General features: G+C 47.3%; 1 protein-coding gene across 1 annotated transcript; it reads right to left on the reverse strand.

Moving 5' to 3' along the window:
• Positions 1-2,495: 2,495 nt before the first annotated feature.
• SMARCB1 (SWI/SNF related, matrix associated, actin dependent regulator of chromatin, subfamily b, member 1) lies at positions 2,496-13,870 on the reverse strand. Its single transcript, XM_053993887.1, has 10 exons — positions 13,692-13,870; positions 11,974-12,085; positions 11,296-11,325; positions 10,684-10,813; positions 9,959-10,096; positions 9,159-9,286; positions 8,494-8,660; positions 7,865-8,055; positions 3,789-3,920; positions 2,496-2,868 (listed from the first exon to the last, which is right to left on the reverse strand). The coding sequence occupies exons 1-10, from the start codon at positions 13,782-13,784 to the stop codon at positions 2,829-2,831; spliced, it is 1,161 nt and encodes a 386-aa protein (XP_053849862.1). The 5' UTR covers positions 13,785-13,870; the 3' UTR covers positions 2,496-2,828.
• Positions 13,871-13,891: the final 21 nt, after the last annotated feature.

Consider the following 13,891-nt stretch of genomic DNA (forward strand, 5'->3'; position numbering starts at 1 on the left):
GTTGTGTGTCCATTTCTGCCAGGGGCAGAGGCAGCAGCTCATCAGGAACTTGCTCAAAACTGCCAGGTTTGGGATTTTTTCTGGTGGGCAAGGCAAAGTTCAGGCTAGCTGGAAGATGTCCTTTCCCTCTTCTCTCAGCAGGGCTGCAGAGCATGAGGAGGAGTGTGGGGGATGTCTAATTGGATAAAGGGGTGCCTGGGAAAGGACAAAGGGACTGAGCTGGACACTTGACCCAGGCAGTGGCTGGAAGCAGCACTTGACACTGGCAATAAAGACTGTCTGCACCTGCAGTGTAATTCCACTCTTGTTGAATTTTTTAGTTCTGAAACTTAAACATCTGCGTTTCAGGGGAAAATGAAACAGACTCGTCCCTACCCTGACACCTGTATGAAATGGATCTGCCCATTCTTGCTAACACAGTACCCACTGTGCTTGTACCCAACCTCGAAGCAGTCTGCACACATTGTATCTTACAGCAGCTCACTCCTAACAGTGCTGGCTGCTCAGACCTCCAAACCACCCCACACTAGGAAATGGGACTAAGCAGCATCTGATTGAGCACACACACCAACTCCCCCTCCCCTGTGGTCTTCCAATCACACACTATCAAAACTCAGACCTGATTTGAACAAATTCTTGTTGCACTTATGCTTCCCTCTGCAAAGAGGATGAGAGGCCTGTACTGGTGGTAATTTGTTCTAGAAGATGCAGTGGTACTAAGGGCTAATGATAACAGAGCTGGGGTTTCAGTCCCTAGAAGGAGTTTGTCTTTGAGGACATCATTTACAGTGAGGACATCATTTGAGCATCATTTACAGTGTCTCAGGCTTCAGCAGATTTAAACAGATGTTCTGTTTAAATTGCCTGGAATGGGTCTTTGAAGTGTAAAAGTTGGGCTATGCTTTTCGGTGGGGTACCAGATTAATCCAAGGAATTGTAACTGTACAGCAAGAAAGCTGCTCCTGGCTCTTCCCCAGCAGTCCTAATGCTACATAAAGAAAGCTGGCTGAAGTTCCCATCTTTCTGAACTTGGTCCCTTGACTGTTCTGCTTTGTCCCTGGCTGCTTTGAGGGACAAATTTGTACAGCCTCTCTGGCCTTGTTAAGCAGAGAGGTGCTGCAGTCCTTGTGTGCCTGCACCTCACTGTGAATTTGAGGATTAGTAATCACAAACTTCACAGCAATTTAAAAAACTGCACCACAGATGCTAATTTAAGGCTACGGCAGTTTCACGTGTACTTTAACTGAATTCCCTGAAGAGGCTGCTGGCAGAAGTCCCCAGTCATATAACAAAGGAAGGCTGAAGTGTTCTCAAGAAGGCTTGGAATTTTATATCCATGAGCCAAAACACGTTTTACATGGGAGGCTAAGATGCAGCAGCAATCCCAGGGTTTGTTTTACTTGCTCAAATAACCTTTCAACCTCTCTAATACAAAGTAATGCATGGAGTACCACTCTGGCACAGGAGCCTAGGATAAGACTGTATAATATTATTACTAAATTTCAAGTTTTCAATTTCTGCAGACTAACATCTGGATAAAGTTCCCTCCCACCCGAGAATCAGAACTGTCTCTGTTATTACTCAAGTCTAAACATGATAAATTAAGGCCAGAAAGTGTTTTTTGACTGTGCTAGCAGGGTGGGTTGACAGCAAGGATCATAAAACCTATGGCTTTATCATAAAGGCCTGAACATAACTGTCAGGCTGCCAGCAAAATCTGCCTTGCTTGCAACACTCACCAGTTCTGGCAGTGAATGGTAGGAACTCTATCAAAGAGATGGGGTACCTCAACAGCAAGATAGAGTCTAATCAGTTTGTAAGCAAGCTTGGATTTTTCTTTAAATCTCACTTCAATGGATTTTGGTTTTAAACTCCCTAGAGAAAGACAGGTTGCTTTTCAGGTTGCAAAATCCTAACACTGCAGTGCTAAGGGCATTCATGACACTCACTTTGCTTTGAGTGCTTCGTGCACTGCAGCTGGCAGCGTTGTGTGCTGACAGTGACCACAGCAAAGGCACTGGCTGCAGAGAAGCTTCAGTGTCCCTGAGTGGAGGCTCTACCTGCTGTACCAGTGCAGAGACTGTGCTGTTTTCCAGGTGCAGTCTTCACAGAAAACAGGGTTGACCACACACCAGGCTGACATCTGACAGAAATGACTCTCAAGTCTGTAATTCCAGTTAAACTGTTCTACCTTGTTGAGTAAACCAGCTGAACATCTCCCCAAGGTCATTACAGACTGTGCCAAGTCTGGTAACAGACCAATCCTTAGAGTGTTTGCTGCTTCTAGTTCTAAATCTCTTTCTTACTTTCCCCTGCACCAAAAAGTTTTGGGCTGTTGTACCTGTTGAAGTAAAGCACCCAGGAAAACTGAATGCATGTGAGTGTTCAGCACTATACCCAAAAGCATTAATATTAGGCCCTGGGACTGCTCAGTTACCAGAATAGCACAAAACATGGTGAGATTCACTGTTCATGCAAACTTACTGAACTCAGCCTACGTTGTATGCATTCCTTTTATTTAAAAAGTTGTCCTAGGAGTGCACGTTGCACCTATAGAAAAGAATCTTTACACTGTCCACACACAGGTATATAAGGGCTCCAACACCTGCCACAGGTCTCAGCTAGGTCACGCTGTTCACACAGCGCTCTTGGGACGTGGCATTGGGGTGGAGGGGGTGGGGGCAGAAGTCAGCAGTACTGGGAACTCATGGCAAGTGGAATGTGTGTCCCCTTCAGAGACAGAAAGACCCCTGCCAATTCTAGATCCATCTGGGGAGAGGAATAGGGATAAAGTCTGTAGGAAGAGCACCAGTGTCACAACAGGAAGGTTACCAGGCTGGAGCAGTATTGGCCAAACGTCTCATGCGCCTAAGGGAAAGAGAGAGAGCTACAGTAAGTGCATGTTACACACATGGGAGGTCTGACCAAAACCAGTGCTTCTGGGGAGGCTGCCACAGCTTTGTCAATTTTGTAGACAGGTTTATTCCTAGCCAGAACTCCTCAGTCACCTGAGAGTGCCCCTGTTGATAAGGCAAAGACACTGTTTTCACTAACAGCTGTTAGGGCACTTGTTGTCATTAACTTGGATTGAAAACAGACTGTTACTGTAAACTCTTCAGTCAGCCATAGCTGATATACAAAATGACTGTGCTACTGTTAATCAGCAGTTAAAAAAACATCCTGGGAAAACGCTGAGCTGGTATATTTACTGTTTCTACAATGTATCTTTTGGAGAGATACTAGCCATTCCTTCATATCTGCCAGGAAGAATTTCATCAAGTAGGTGTGAGCTCTCGATTGCTTGTCAAACATCACTTAGCAGGTCTCTGGAAGGCAGAGCTGCTCCTGGAACCACACAGTGCTCCCCGTGCTGGCAAACAGGTTGGTATCACTCAGGCTAGAGCTGGGAGCTTGTCCATTGCTACATCAAACTGAACTTTACACTACATTAAAGGAAGCTTTGTGGCAGGATTCTAGGGAGCGTGACAGTGCATGAAACTCCAATATGTTTGATTCATGCCTTCCTATACAAACAAAGAGCCCAAGGAAAAGAAAAAAATGGGTTAAAAAAAAAAGGAAACTTCCTGCAAGCAGGAGATGGTAGAGCAGACATTTCAATGTTTGTGGAGGAAGGTGATGACACCTGAATACCCTGAAGCTAAAAAGCTTCTGTTGTGAGCAAGGCTGACATCCTGACAGTTAGCTCTCAGTAGGGAAAGATAAACATCAAAGCTTGGAGCTTCTGTCAAGGGACTGGCCAAGAGAACCGTTCAAAGTAGTGGCAGTACCTTGTGTTTCTGTCCTGGTCTCTGATCTTCTTCTCCATCTCAGCATCTGTGAGGGTTTCCAGGAGAGGGCACCACTGGTCAGCGTCCCCCGTGTTGCGAATTGCGATCTCCACGGTGGGCAAAGGGTTCTCGCTGCAGGACAGGGCACAGGGCAACAAAGCAACATCCATCAATGGGCCCAGAGCACTCCTCTGGGTCACCAGCCCAGGGACAACAGAGCATCATTTACAGTGTCTCAGGCTTCAGCATTCCTTCTTCACTCTGTTTAGTACAGTCTGGGTCCCTGAAGTCACCACAGGCTCCTGGTTACACCCTTGTGGAACCTGAAGTTTCTGGGAAAGCAGCTACACCCATCTCCAGCCAGCACTGAAGAGGGATTTGTGCTGGACCTGCAATTCTTTCCCACACAGGCTGTCACATCCCTGGCTGGCAGGGTTCAACCCCAAAAAGCACAGCTCCTCCCAGTCCATCAGTCCTGGGAGCGCTTCTCCCAGTGCAGCCCAGGAGCCAGGACTGCTCCCAGGGCTCCCTGTCCAGCCTGGCTGTTCTGTTCCAGTCCTGTCCCAGGACTGCTCCCAGGGCTCCCTGTCCAGCCTGGCTGTTCTGTTCCAGTCCTGTCCCAGGACTGCTCCCAGGGCTCCCTGTCCAGCCTGGCTGTTCTGTTCCAGTCCTGTCCCAGGGCTGCTCCCAGGGCTCCCTGTCCAGCCTGGCTGTTCTGCAGCTCTCTGTAGCTGCAGTTTGCCTAGCACACCCCTGACAGCTCTTCCCTGGCAAAAATCTGTCTTTCTTGGGAGCCTGACATTGGAAAGAGCAGACTTTAAGGATCTGCTGTGGCTAACAAGCAATGAAACACCAGGCTGTGCCCCAGGTCACAAGATCTGTTCCTCAGAGATTCCTCTGCCCTGACCAGCTGTATTATCACATGCACAAAATATTTACTGCTTCACTAGCTGCTTTTCAGTAAAAGTCAACAGGAATTGACCAAGAGTAGCTTCCCAAATATTGACAGTGGAGCCGGAAGCCCAGCATAAATATAGAGGAGCCTCGGAATGTAAATGTTTGCTTTGAATTCTCAAAAGTGGCTCAGCCTGAGCTGCAGAAGTGTGTGTGTGAGAGGAGCCCTGGGACAGGTGTGCACACACATCTGGCCCCCTCCCCAGAGACGTGCACCCCTACACAGGATTTCAGCACTCACAGGCAGCCCTCTCATTCCCTCAGGAAAGAACTCAAATGCTAATCATCATGGGAACACACAACATCTGCATCAAAGCTAATAATCTAAAATAACAAGTCTTCAAAGTAATGCTACCATGAAAAATTAATCCAGAGCCTTTAGTATCTGATCCAGGGAGGAAGCTTTAATCAAATCTACTTCTAGTACTGCTGACATCCACTAAACAACACTCAAACACAGGAATTTCATCTTAGTCCCAGAATGCCACACATTCCAGGCAAAATTAGATATTAACTGGGGTTTTGTTAGTGATAGCATGATCTCTACCTCACTATGCTTAACACTGAGCATTCACTGAATTAAATAGGGGATGGAAAGCTGGACTCATGCATAACCTAATTGCAAAGCAATTCAAATACTACATTTCTTTAGCAAAGAATCAGAGAGAAACTGAAAAATCCTTCCTCATCTCCCAGCCTCTACAGTAAGACAGCTCCTCCTCCACTGTCTTTTTCTGATGAGGAGGAAAGTGCTGCTGCCAGAATGTCTGAAAGGCACTGTCAGCTACAGGGATCCCAGAAGAGCAAGGCACTGCCCCTGCTCAGGCTCCTGGCCTCTGGCAGTAGTGTCAGGGGCACACCAACAAAGCAGGGAGATGTCATCTTTTGGAAAGGTGACTCCTCAGGCACGTGGGTTTGGTGTGTGGGAGAACCTGTGCCATCATTCAGGTCTCAAAGGCACAATTGGCTGTGAGGTGCTGTGTGTTGCCACCAGAAACACTCAGCACACAGGAGGGAACATCACAGCCCACAGCCCCTGAAAATCCCACAGGCAGCAGTTTGCTGTCTGCCTCCAGTCCTGCCCTGCCACTGGACTTCAGGCTCTCCTTGTTTTGCACAGAGCAGCCCAGCTGAAAAAAGTGCCCTGGCTTTCATCAACTAAAAGACAGCTTCACCTCTCCCTCAGATGATTAAGAGGCTCATGACTTCTCAAATCCCCAGTCCCTTGAGATATTAAAGTTCTTTTGATACATCTAAAGCAGACCCTTTCCTTACATCAATGGAATGATGTTGGAGCAACCACCACTCCTGTGGTTTGGAAATTCAGGAACTAACCAACCACAGAACCCAAATATTATTAATCACTGTAAGGTTTCAAATGTACTCCTTTGCTAGAAGAAAAAAGGGAAGAGGAGGATATGTTTGTACTATGACAAAAAAACGAGGTTTCAATTAGGTGGTTTTTTTCTCTCTGAACAGCTCATGTCTATGTACTTTGTTCTGCTGGGGTTCCTTTTTTAGTTTTTTGTTCTGCCTCTTGCAATACTGCCACAGTGCAAAGAAGGCCTGAAATCTGCCTGTATGAACTACCCCTAAGAGGAAGCACCCTTTGGTACCATGGCCCAACACGTGTTTTTGGAGACAATAGTGTAAAGCTGGCATTAACACGAGCCTGGGCAGTACTGACTAAAACTCAGCTTGCTGCAAGTTCCAGTGACTGAGCAGAAGCAAAGGGAGAAATGAACCCCACTCCCAAGAGTCAACACATACACAGATTACTTTCTTGCATATCTACAGTACATGGAGAAGCACAGGCAGGAGGGACAGACACTTCACTGCAGGCCACAATGCAGACAGTGCTGCAGCACAACATGTGTCAGGTTCTCATCTACCACCCTGCAAGTTCCCATCACTTCTCAGGAATGCCCACCCCACTGCTTTGATGTTGTTGTTTTTGCTGGATATAGTCCCAAGCCAAAATTGCAAGTATCAGTCCAAGGTTGTGGAGGGAAAGGTAGAAGCCACCTCCCACGGGACATCAGCAGGATGGACACACACTCTAACAATTTAATTCAGAGTTTAATTCACATGTGCTAAAGGGTCCCTTTCCATTTTCTAATATGAATCACTCTAGGGATCACTTTAGAATCAGGCAGTTGCTGTGAAAGACTGGCAGGATAAGAACTATACCCAGAGGAAGCAGAGTGAGACCAGTGCAAGAGCAACTAGGCCAGAGCAGATCAGGGTTTATTTCTCACAGAAAGCTGACCAGACAGGAACCCTTTGGATGGAGCAGGAAGAAGGAGCAGAGCTCATGGCAGCAGCCAGCTTCCCCACAGTCTCCAGCTCCTCTTTGCTTACTCCCACTCCAACTAGTCCCTGTCCTCTGCCTGAGGTAGGATAGGGCTGGGCATGTTTCCCTGGGCTGCTTCCTTGACTCGACCCCTACAAAACTGGTGTCAACAGTGCCATTCCCTCCTCTGCAAACACAGCATTTGCTGAACTCTTAAACTTCCCAGACTGTCACCATGACCTGAGGTCACAAAACCTTTGAGTGTACATTAAAGGATGTTACAGCTGCAGACTCAGCACTGTGCTGTGGATAACATCAGTGCAGGAACTCACCACAGAACGCTGCACAGCACAACTGGAAACCATTTAGGAGACAAATTACAAGGCTGACTAATGAAACCTGACAATGCTGCATTCCAGCTGTGAGAAGGGCCTATGAGCAACCCACCTCTAACATCAGTCAGTAGAGAGGCACAGTTTTCATCAATCCAAAGCTTGAAACAGTGGATAGCCCAAGTTAGGCAAAGCTAACAAAACAAAAAATGTATCTGGGGCTCATCACGACCTTACATTAGAAGAGGGACTATCCCTGTTAATTCATTCTGTGAAGAGAAGCTGACATTTCATCAATATTTGGTCCTGAAATGTATTAGACCCATCAGGAAAAGATATTTAGGCACAAGCACAAAAAAATTTTAAGATGGACAGAATGGGTGCAAGCCGTAAGGACTAATTTCAAACAAAACCTTCCTAATCAGGTCAGCATTGATGCAAATGCCCATGAAGTACAAACACCCCCAGAGCCAGACAAGGAGCTGGCAGTTCAGTACCTGAAGGCGTAGGTCTTCTGGTGCCAGCTCAGCTGCCCCCGGATGCTGTAGGCAATAGTCGTGACAAACTCCCCGCCCAGGCCAAGCTCTGAGCACAGCTTCAAGGCAAACTTCTCTGGTGAGTTCTCCTTCTCTGACATGTCCCACTCAAACTGGTCTACAAGGGAGATGTTTCCTACATGGATGTTCAGCTGGAGATAAGGGAAGAAACAGGTTATTTGTTTCCATTTTCACAAAGGTTTGTCCAAGGTGATTGAACTGACAAGGCAGAGGCTGAAGAGAACAGAGCAGTAACTCCTAGTTCAATCTGCAGAGTTCCTTAACTGAACTCTTCATTTCAGTAGCATGAAGACAACTCAGCATTGCTCACCAAGGCTCTGCTCTTCCAAAGGAAGATGGCAATGCTTTAACTGAACTATTTCACCATCTCAGAGGCTGGGCACATGGATGTTTAATCATCTGTCACCTTGGTTCTGTTCTCAATACATAGAACAAAGGGGAATCTGGTTGGAGGACTGGAATTAAGAGCTCCTTTGTTCTGAGGGAAGCTTTTGTACTCTTAGTCCCCCATAACCTAACTGGAGAAACCCAAATGGTTCAGCTCTCATTCTGCTGCCTTCCTGTATTACCTTAATAATAACTCGTTGGTCTGACTGATCCTCTAGGATGCTGTCAGTCGGGTACGACTCGATCTGCTGTCGGATGGCAGATGCAATAGCAGGGACAAAGGTCAGAGGATTCAAATCCAGGTCATCACAAAGAATCTCCGAGAACATTTCTGGGGTCATCAGTTTTTCTGTTACAGAACAAGAATGAACACTGTAAACTTCCTTAGAAATTAATGTCTGCCACTTGCAAAACACACAAAATCCCACAGGGCAAGGTGACAAAGGGAATCTCAAATGCATTACCTTTTGCTTTTAAAAGGGTGTTTTGTGCCAGGTCTGTAAGGGCAGACACACTGACAGGGACTTAAGGCTTCTTTACCTGCTCCATGGTATCCAGACAGTGTGGCCACAGAAGCCACAGCCATTAACCTCAGCCAACAGAGTACTCTCAGACAACTGTGCTGATGAACTGGCTCAAGAAAATCTGCCAGTTAAACTCTTCAGACTACACATGTCCAGGAATGACTGCAACCCATGGAAGTGGCAGAGCATTTGCTAACAGATGCAAGCACTGAATACAATCCAGAGTGGGAGAGCTTTAAAGCTTTGTCTGTATGGGGCAAGGACATTTGGTGATGGACACAACTTTACCTCTCCAGTCTCAGGAAACTCTCCTTGCTACATACCATTCATGTTCCACGTAAATGCATCTCGGAGTTTTTGCCCATCAATTTCCATATCAAGCCTGATTGGAACCAGAACCTCTGGCTGGGATGCATTCTCATGGATCACTGCTGGGTCATGGTCATCAAAGCTGAAGTGGAGAGCAACAACGCAGTATATGCAACGAGCACATGACACATCTGGCATCCACAGAGGGAAGGCAACATCTGTTGGAAGCAATCCCCACGCTCCAACTCCCCGATCTGTCTACAGACTCCTCAATGCAAGCTTACAGGGCTGTAGCAAGTAATGCCAGTTTATCACCTTTTATTACATCTATCATAACACATTCCTGCAAATAAAACAAGGAAGTTTTCTAGGATTAAATTTATCTTGGCTGCCTTAAGTTTTATAATGGAAAAAAACATTAGTCATAAGCTTCAGCAGCATTTTCCACTAAACAAACTAGATCAAAGTTACTGGTACATGTCAGTGAGAAGCAGCCTGTCCTTCACAAAAAGGGTCCGCAGGCTTCTCAAATGACAACTGCTGAACAAATCAGCAGGAAGTAGAAGGAACTCATCAGGAAAAGAATGAACCATTTTCCTGACAAAAGAAAAGCCTCCACTCTGAGCCATGGATGGCTACTGTAACACAGAGCCTCAGGACACACCATTTAACTAAGAGCCTCCAAGTTAATGACCTGTAGGTTTTTTGTCAGCTGGGGATGAATCACAGCATTACATGAAGTCATCAGGACTACCCTGGCAGCATGTCATTTTGGTAACTATTCCCACTTTCCAGAAGCAGGAAGCTGTCTTACCACAGAGGGAATGTTCTCTTCTTATCCCTGCCCATGCGGTTCCTGTTGATGGTTGTTGAGCACGGCACGGCGTCCAGGTGATGAGAGCTGTTGGGCAGGGTCGGCACCCACTGGTTGTTCCTCTTTGCCTTCTGTTCTCTGAAGGAGACTGGATGTTAACCTGCAGGCCCTCAGCACCACTGCTACTTAAGGAAGGGTGCAATTTTAAACTCTAAGTGTATTACGAGTTCCTGCTATTTTATTCTGGGACCATCAACATTACTGTTCCACCAGGAACTCTTGTTCCACATCAGCCTCTTGGAAGGCCATTCTCCAGCTCGCAAATATCCACCAGATATGAATCCAGGTGCACCTTTATAAATACTAGATTCATATTTGGATTTTCTGTCTATACTTTACAAAAGGACTGCTGAGAAATGCAAGGTCTCCAAAAGGCAGCATGTGCAGAGAGCATTCTGTAAAACATCTGTTACAGATGGAATGCAGTAATTGCAAAAGAAGTTGTATCAACAAACACTTAGATTTTTCTTCCTGTTTTATGTGGGCAGTAACCCAATCCTTACACTCTGGAGATCCCCATTTGCCCAGCACTGCAAATACTTAATGCAGACTGGCAAACAAGCCCTGCACAATGGCCTGGGCTTAGGGAACTCTCGTGCTTCCTGCCCCAGCGGACATTTTCCAAGCAGTGCCATTCTGAGCTCGGCCTCACCAACACTGCTTACCTGAGGTAGGTAGGAGGTTCTGTGCTGATAGACACTGCCTTGTACTTCTCATCATTTCCATCCAAGATCTCTTCCACTTCAGAGGCCTTTAGCAGCGTCACACTAGTGGCTAATGTTGTGTAGCCATGATCTATTACCAGGAAAGATGGCAATAATTAATTCAGAAAAGGGCTACATATACTGTAGCATTGACAGGCTACATAGTGACAAACCCTCTCTGTCACTGCAGGAGGGACTAACACAGAGATACAAGTGTCCTTTGGGCTTCATCTTCTTGTAGATAATTACAAGGCCCAGAAGACAATGGTCAGTGGACATAAAGGTCGGAAACAGAGATGCAAGGATTGATACAAAAGCTGTTAAAGACTTGGGGAAGGGGGAGAGACCTCAGGACAGCTCTTGCTGAATGACAGAGACCATCTGCATTGGAGAGTCCTGCTAAGGTTCTGAGAAAGGAGAGTTAGGCATGGGATTGGGAGGCACAATTAGGACGACCACAGAGAGAGATCAGAGGAAGAGGATTAGACATTAACATTATTGCAATAGCACCAAAGGTCACCGTGGACATTCTTCCTCTAGCACAGCTAAGAATAACACACAGATGAGACTTACATCTTCGGGGACTGTGAGACCGCTGATTTTCTGTTGGGGAAAAAAGAAAGCAAGAGGTCAGCAGGATACTTGGAGGAAAGAGACATAAACCCAGAGTAAACCATTCTTTTTATTATGCTTAGTCTACAGAACATACAAGAAGTCATATCGCTAAGAAATTTAACTGCTTGCTATTAGTCCCTCAACAAAAACAATACCAATATTCTCCCTGTAGGAGCCATGTCAGTAGCAACACACCACAAATTCTGGCAGGCACAAACATCCAGTCCTGCAAGAAGCAAAGTTAAGCAAAGATGCACATCTTCAATGGGGCATCCTTGCAACACTCCTGCCTATCTGATGAGAGAGACAAGGACGCCTCTCTTAGTCTACAAAAAAGTCTCTTCTGGAATATGGTATTGATTTGGAGATGTGGCTTTTGCTTTGTGATGAATGTAGCCAACCCCAGGAATTCCATGGGGGATGTTTCCATTTCAGAATGCTTTTGATCAGGTGCTCTTTGTTGCCAGGCTGAGCCAGGAGCCACCAGTGCCACCGTTGCAGGGTACTCCATCACTGGGGCAGTCTGAAGTGATTCACACAGCCCTCAAGGTGCACAAGCTTCTGAATCACCAGGAACAGTTTTTCAAGGCAAAATTTTCGATAAACTTTTCTGGGAATGTTTACTCATCTTCTCACCGTGTGAAGAGGCCACAATCTTCTTCCTCTCTTCCACCGTGGCCAGGCGCCTCCAGAGCGAGGGGTACCTCTTGTACAGGGAGCCCCGAAACATGCGCAAGTAGTTCCCCACCTGCAAGAAGAGAAGTGGACATGTGGCCTGGAATTCCATTTAGGAGACTTACAGCAGAGGCTGGAAGAAATTCAGCTCTTTCTAATGATAAGAAGGACCTCTTAAGAGGGTGTTTTTAATGGAGTTTTGTGCTGTGTTTGGCATCAAATAGCACCGCGATTTTTCTGGCAATACAGAAAACAAAATTTTTATCAGCACTTATTTCACTGGTGCTATCTTACTTCACTAGATCCAAAATAACTCCCCTCTACTGATAATAGGAAATTTAATAGGAAAACACTCCATTCATTTGCATGTATTTTTGAACAACCTACCCCTTCTGTACTTCAGTTTTTATATCTGTGCAACACTCAGTTGGAATAAAACTAAACCAGAAACCCAGCTCTGACACATTATTTTTTACTTTGAACCTCCCCATCATCTAGACATTATGTGACTACAGCAAATGCCCAGAGACTTGTATATTGTTTTAAACCTTTTGAACATCAAAAATGTGATTGCTGCCAATAGTCTTCCTTCTGATTTACTTACCATCTGTAAAGCAGTTCTGTTCTTCCTGGCATCAGATCCTCACCTGTGTTGAAAGCTACAGCAGGCCTTGCTGAACAACACAACTATTTCTAGACTCTGAAATCAAATTTTAGACTGCCAGGACACTGGCAGACTGCCACACAAGAAGGTTTTATTCCTTGTTTGAGAAGACTCTTTTTTGATCTTTGTTTCTAGCTATATTTTTCACTCTTCTCTTAAGACAGAAATTAATGGTAGATAAAAAAGACAATCCTTTTTCTTCTCCATGTACCTGGTATGGCAGCCTCACAGCTCAGCTGACTGCAGGTACAGTTTGCTTTCAAACTCTACATTTCACGTGAGAGAGAGAGGGGTGTTCAGTCACTGCTCAGCCTACAGAGCTGGCAGTTAAACTTAGCCAATAGTCCCTTTTCTGCATCAAGCTGGGGGCTATAACACTTTTTCCTGTTTTCAGCTGTTTCCCTGGTGCTAAAGGGCCAGTGTTTCCTGCTTGAATAAGGCTCTTTGTCAGGGAGGCTCAACACCCTCTCAGCATAGGACAGCACGGGACAGCACAGACACGGGGTGCTGAGACACGGGGTGCTGAGACACGGGGTGCTGAGACACGGGGTGCTGAGACACGGGGTGCTGAGACTGCCCGCCGGTGTTTGCTCACCAGACTGTGCACAAGGCAGAAGGAGCTCTACTGGCTCATTTTGGTGCTGCTCCCGAGCCCAGAAGCCCCACAGCACGTGAAATAACCCCAATCCCTCAACAACGGTGTACAGAAATTATTCTCGGTGATCGGGAGCGGGGCCTCAGGCTGCGATCGGGGAGGATCCGTTCCTCACGTACCCGTGCGGGTCCCAGGGGCCGCCCTTATGGCAGCACTGGTCCCTCCCGTCCCCCCAGCACGGCTGAGGCCCTCGGGCAGCGCCCACCGGGGCAGAGGGGACCCGCGGGGCCGGCAGGCCGCTCCCCCCACACCAGGGCTCTCCTCCGCCCCGTTCTCGCCCTGAGCGCAGCCTCCCGCGTCCCCGGCCCGGCCCCCGCGTCCCCCGGCCCGGCCCGGGCCCGGCTCCCGCCCGGGCCGCACCTCGGAGCCGATCATGTAGAACTCGCCGTCCTCCTCCAGCTGGAACTTGACGGGCTTCTGCCCGAAGGTCTTGCTCAGCGCCATCATCATCATCGCGGCGGCGGGCGGGGGGCGGCGGCGCCCGGAGAGCGGAGCGCGGCCCGGCGGCGGCGGCGGGCGGAGCGCGGCCTAGTGCGGGCCCGCTGCGCGCATGCGGCGGG

The sequence above is a fragment of the Vidua macroura genome, chromosome 18 (assembly GCF_024509145.1).
Source record: "Vidua macroura isolate BioBank_ID:100142 chromosome 18, ASM2450914v1, whole genome shotgun sequence".
NCBI lineage: Eukaryota > Metazoa > Chordata > Aves > Passeriformes > Viduidae > Vidua > Vidua macroura.

Coding starts and splice junctions, on each gene's coding strand:
- SMARCB1 (XM_053993887.1), bottom strand. CDS start 13,784: ATGATGATGATGGCGCTGAGCAAGACCTTCGGGCAGAAGCCCGTCAAG. Junction 12,086..13,691: donor TCTACATGATCGGCTCCGAG/GTGCGGCCCGGG, acceptor CTCTTCTTGCAG/GTGGGGAACTACTTGCGCAT. Junction 8,661..9,158: donor ATTTACGTGGAACATGAATG/GTATGTAGCAAG, acceptor GTTCTGTAACAG/AAAAACTGATGACCCCAGAA.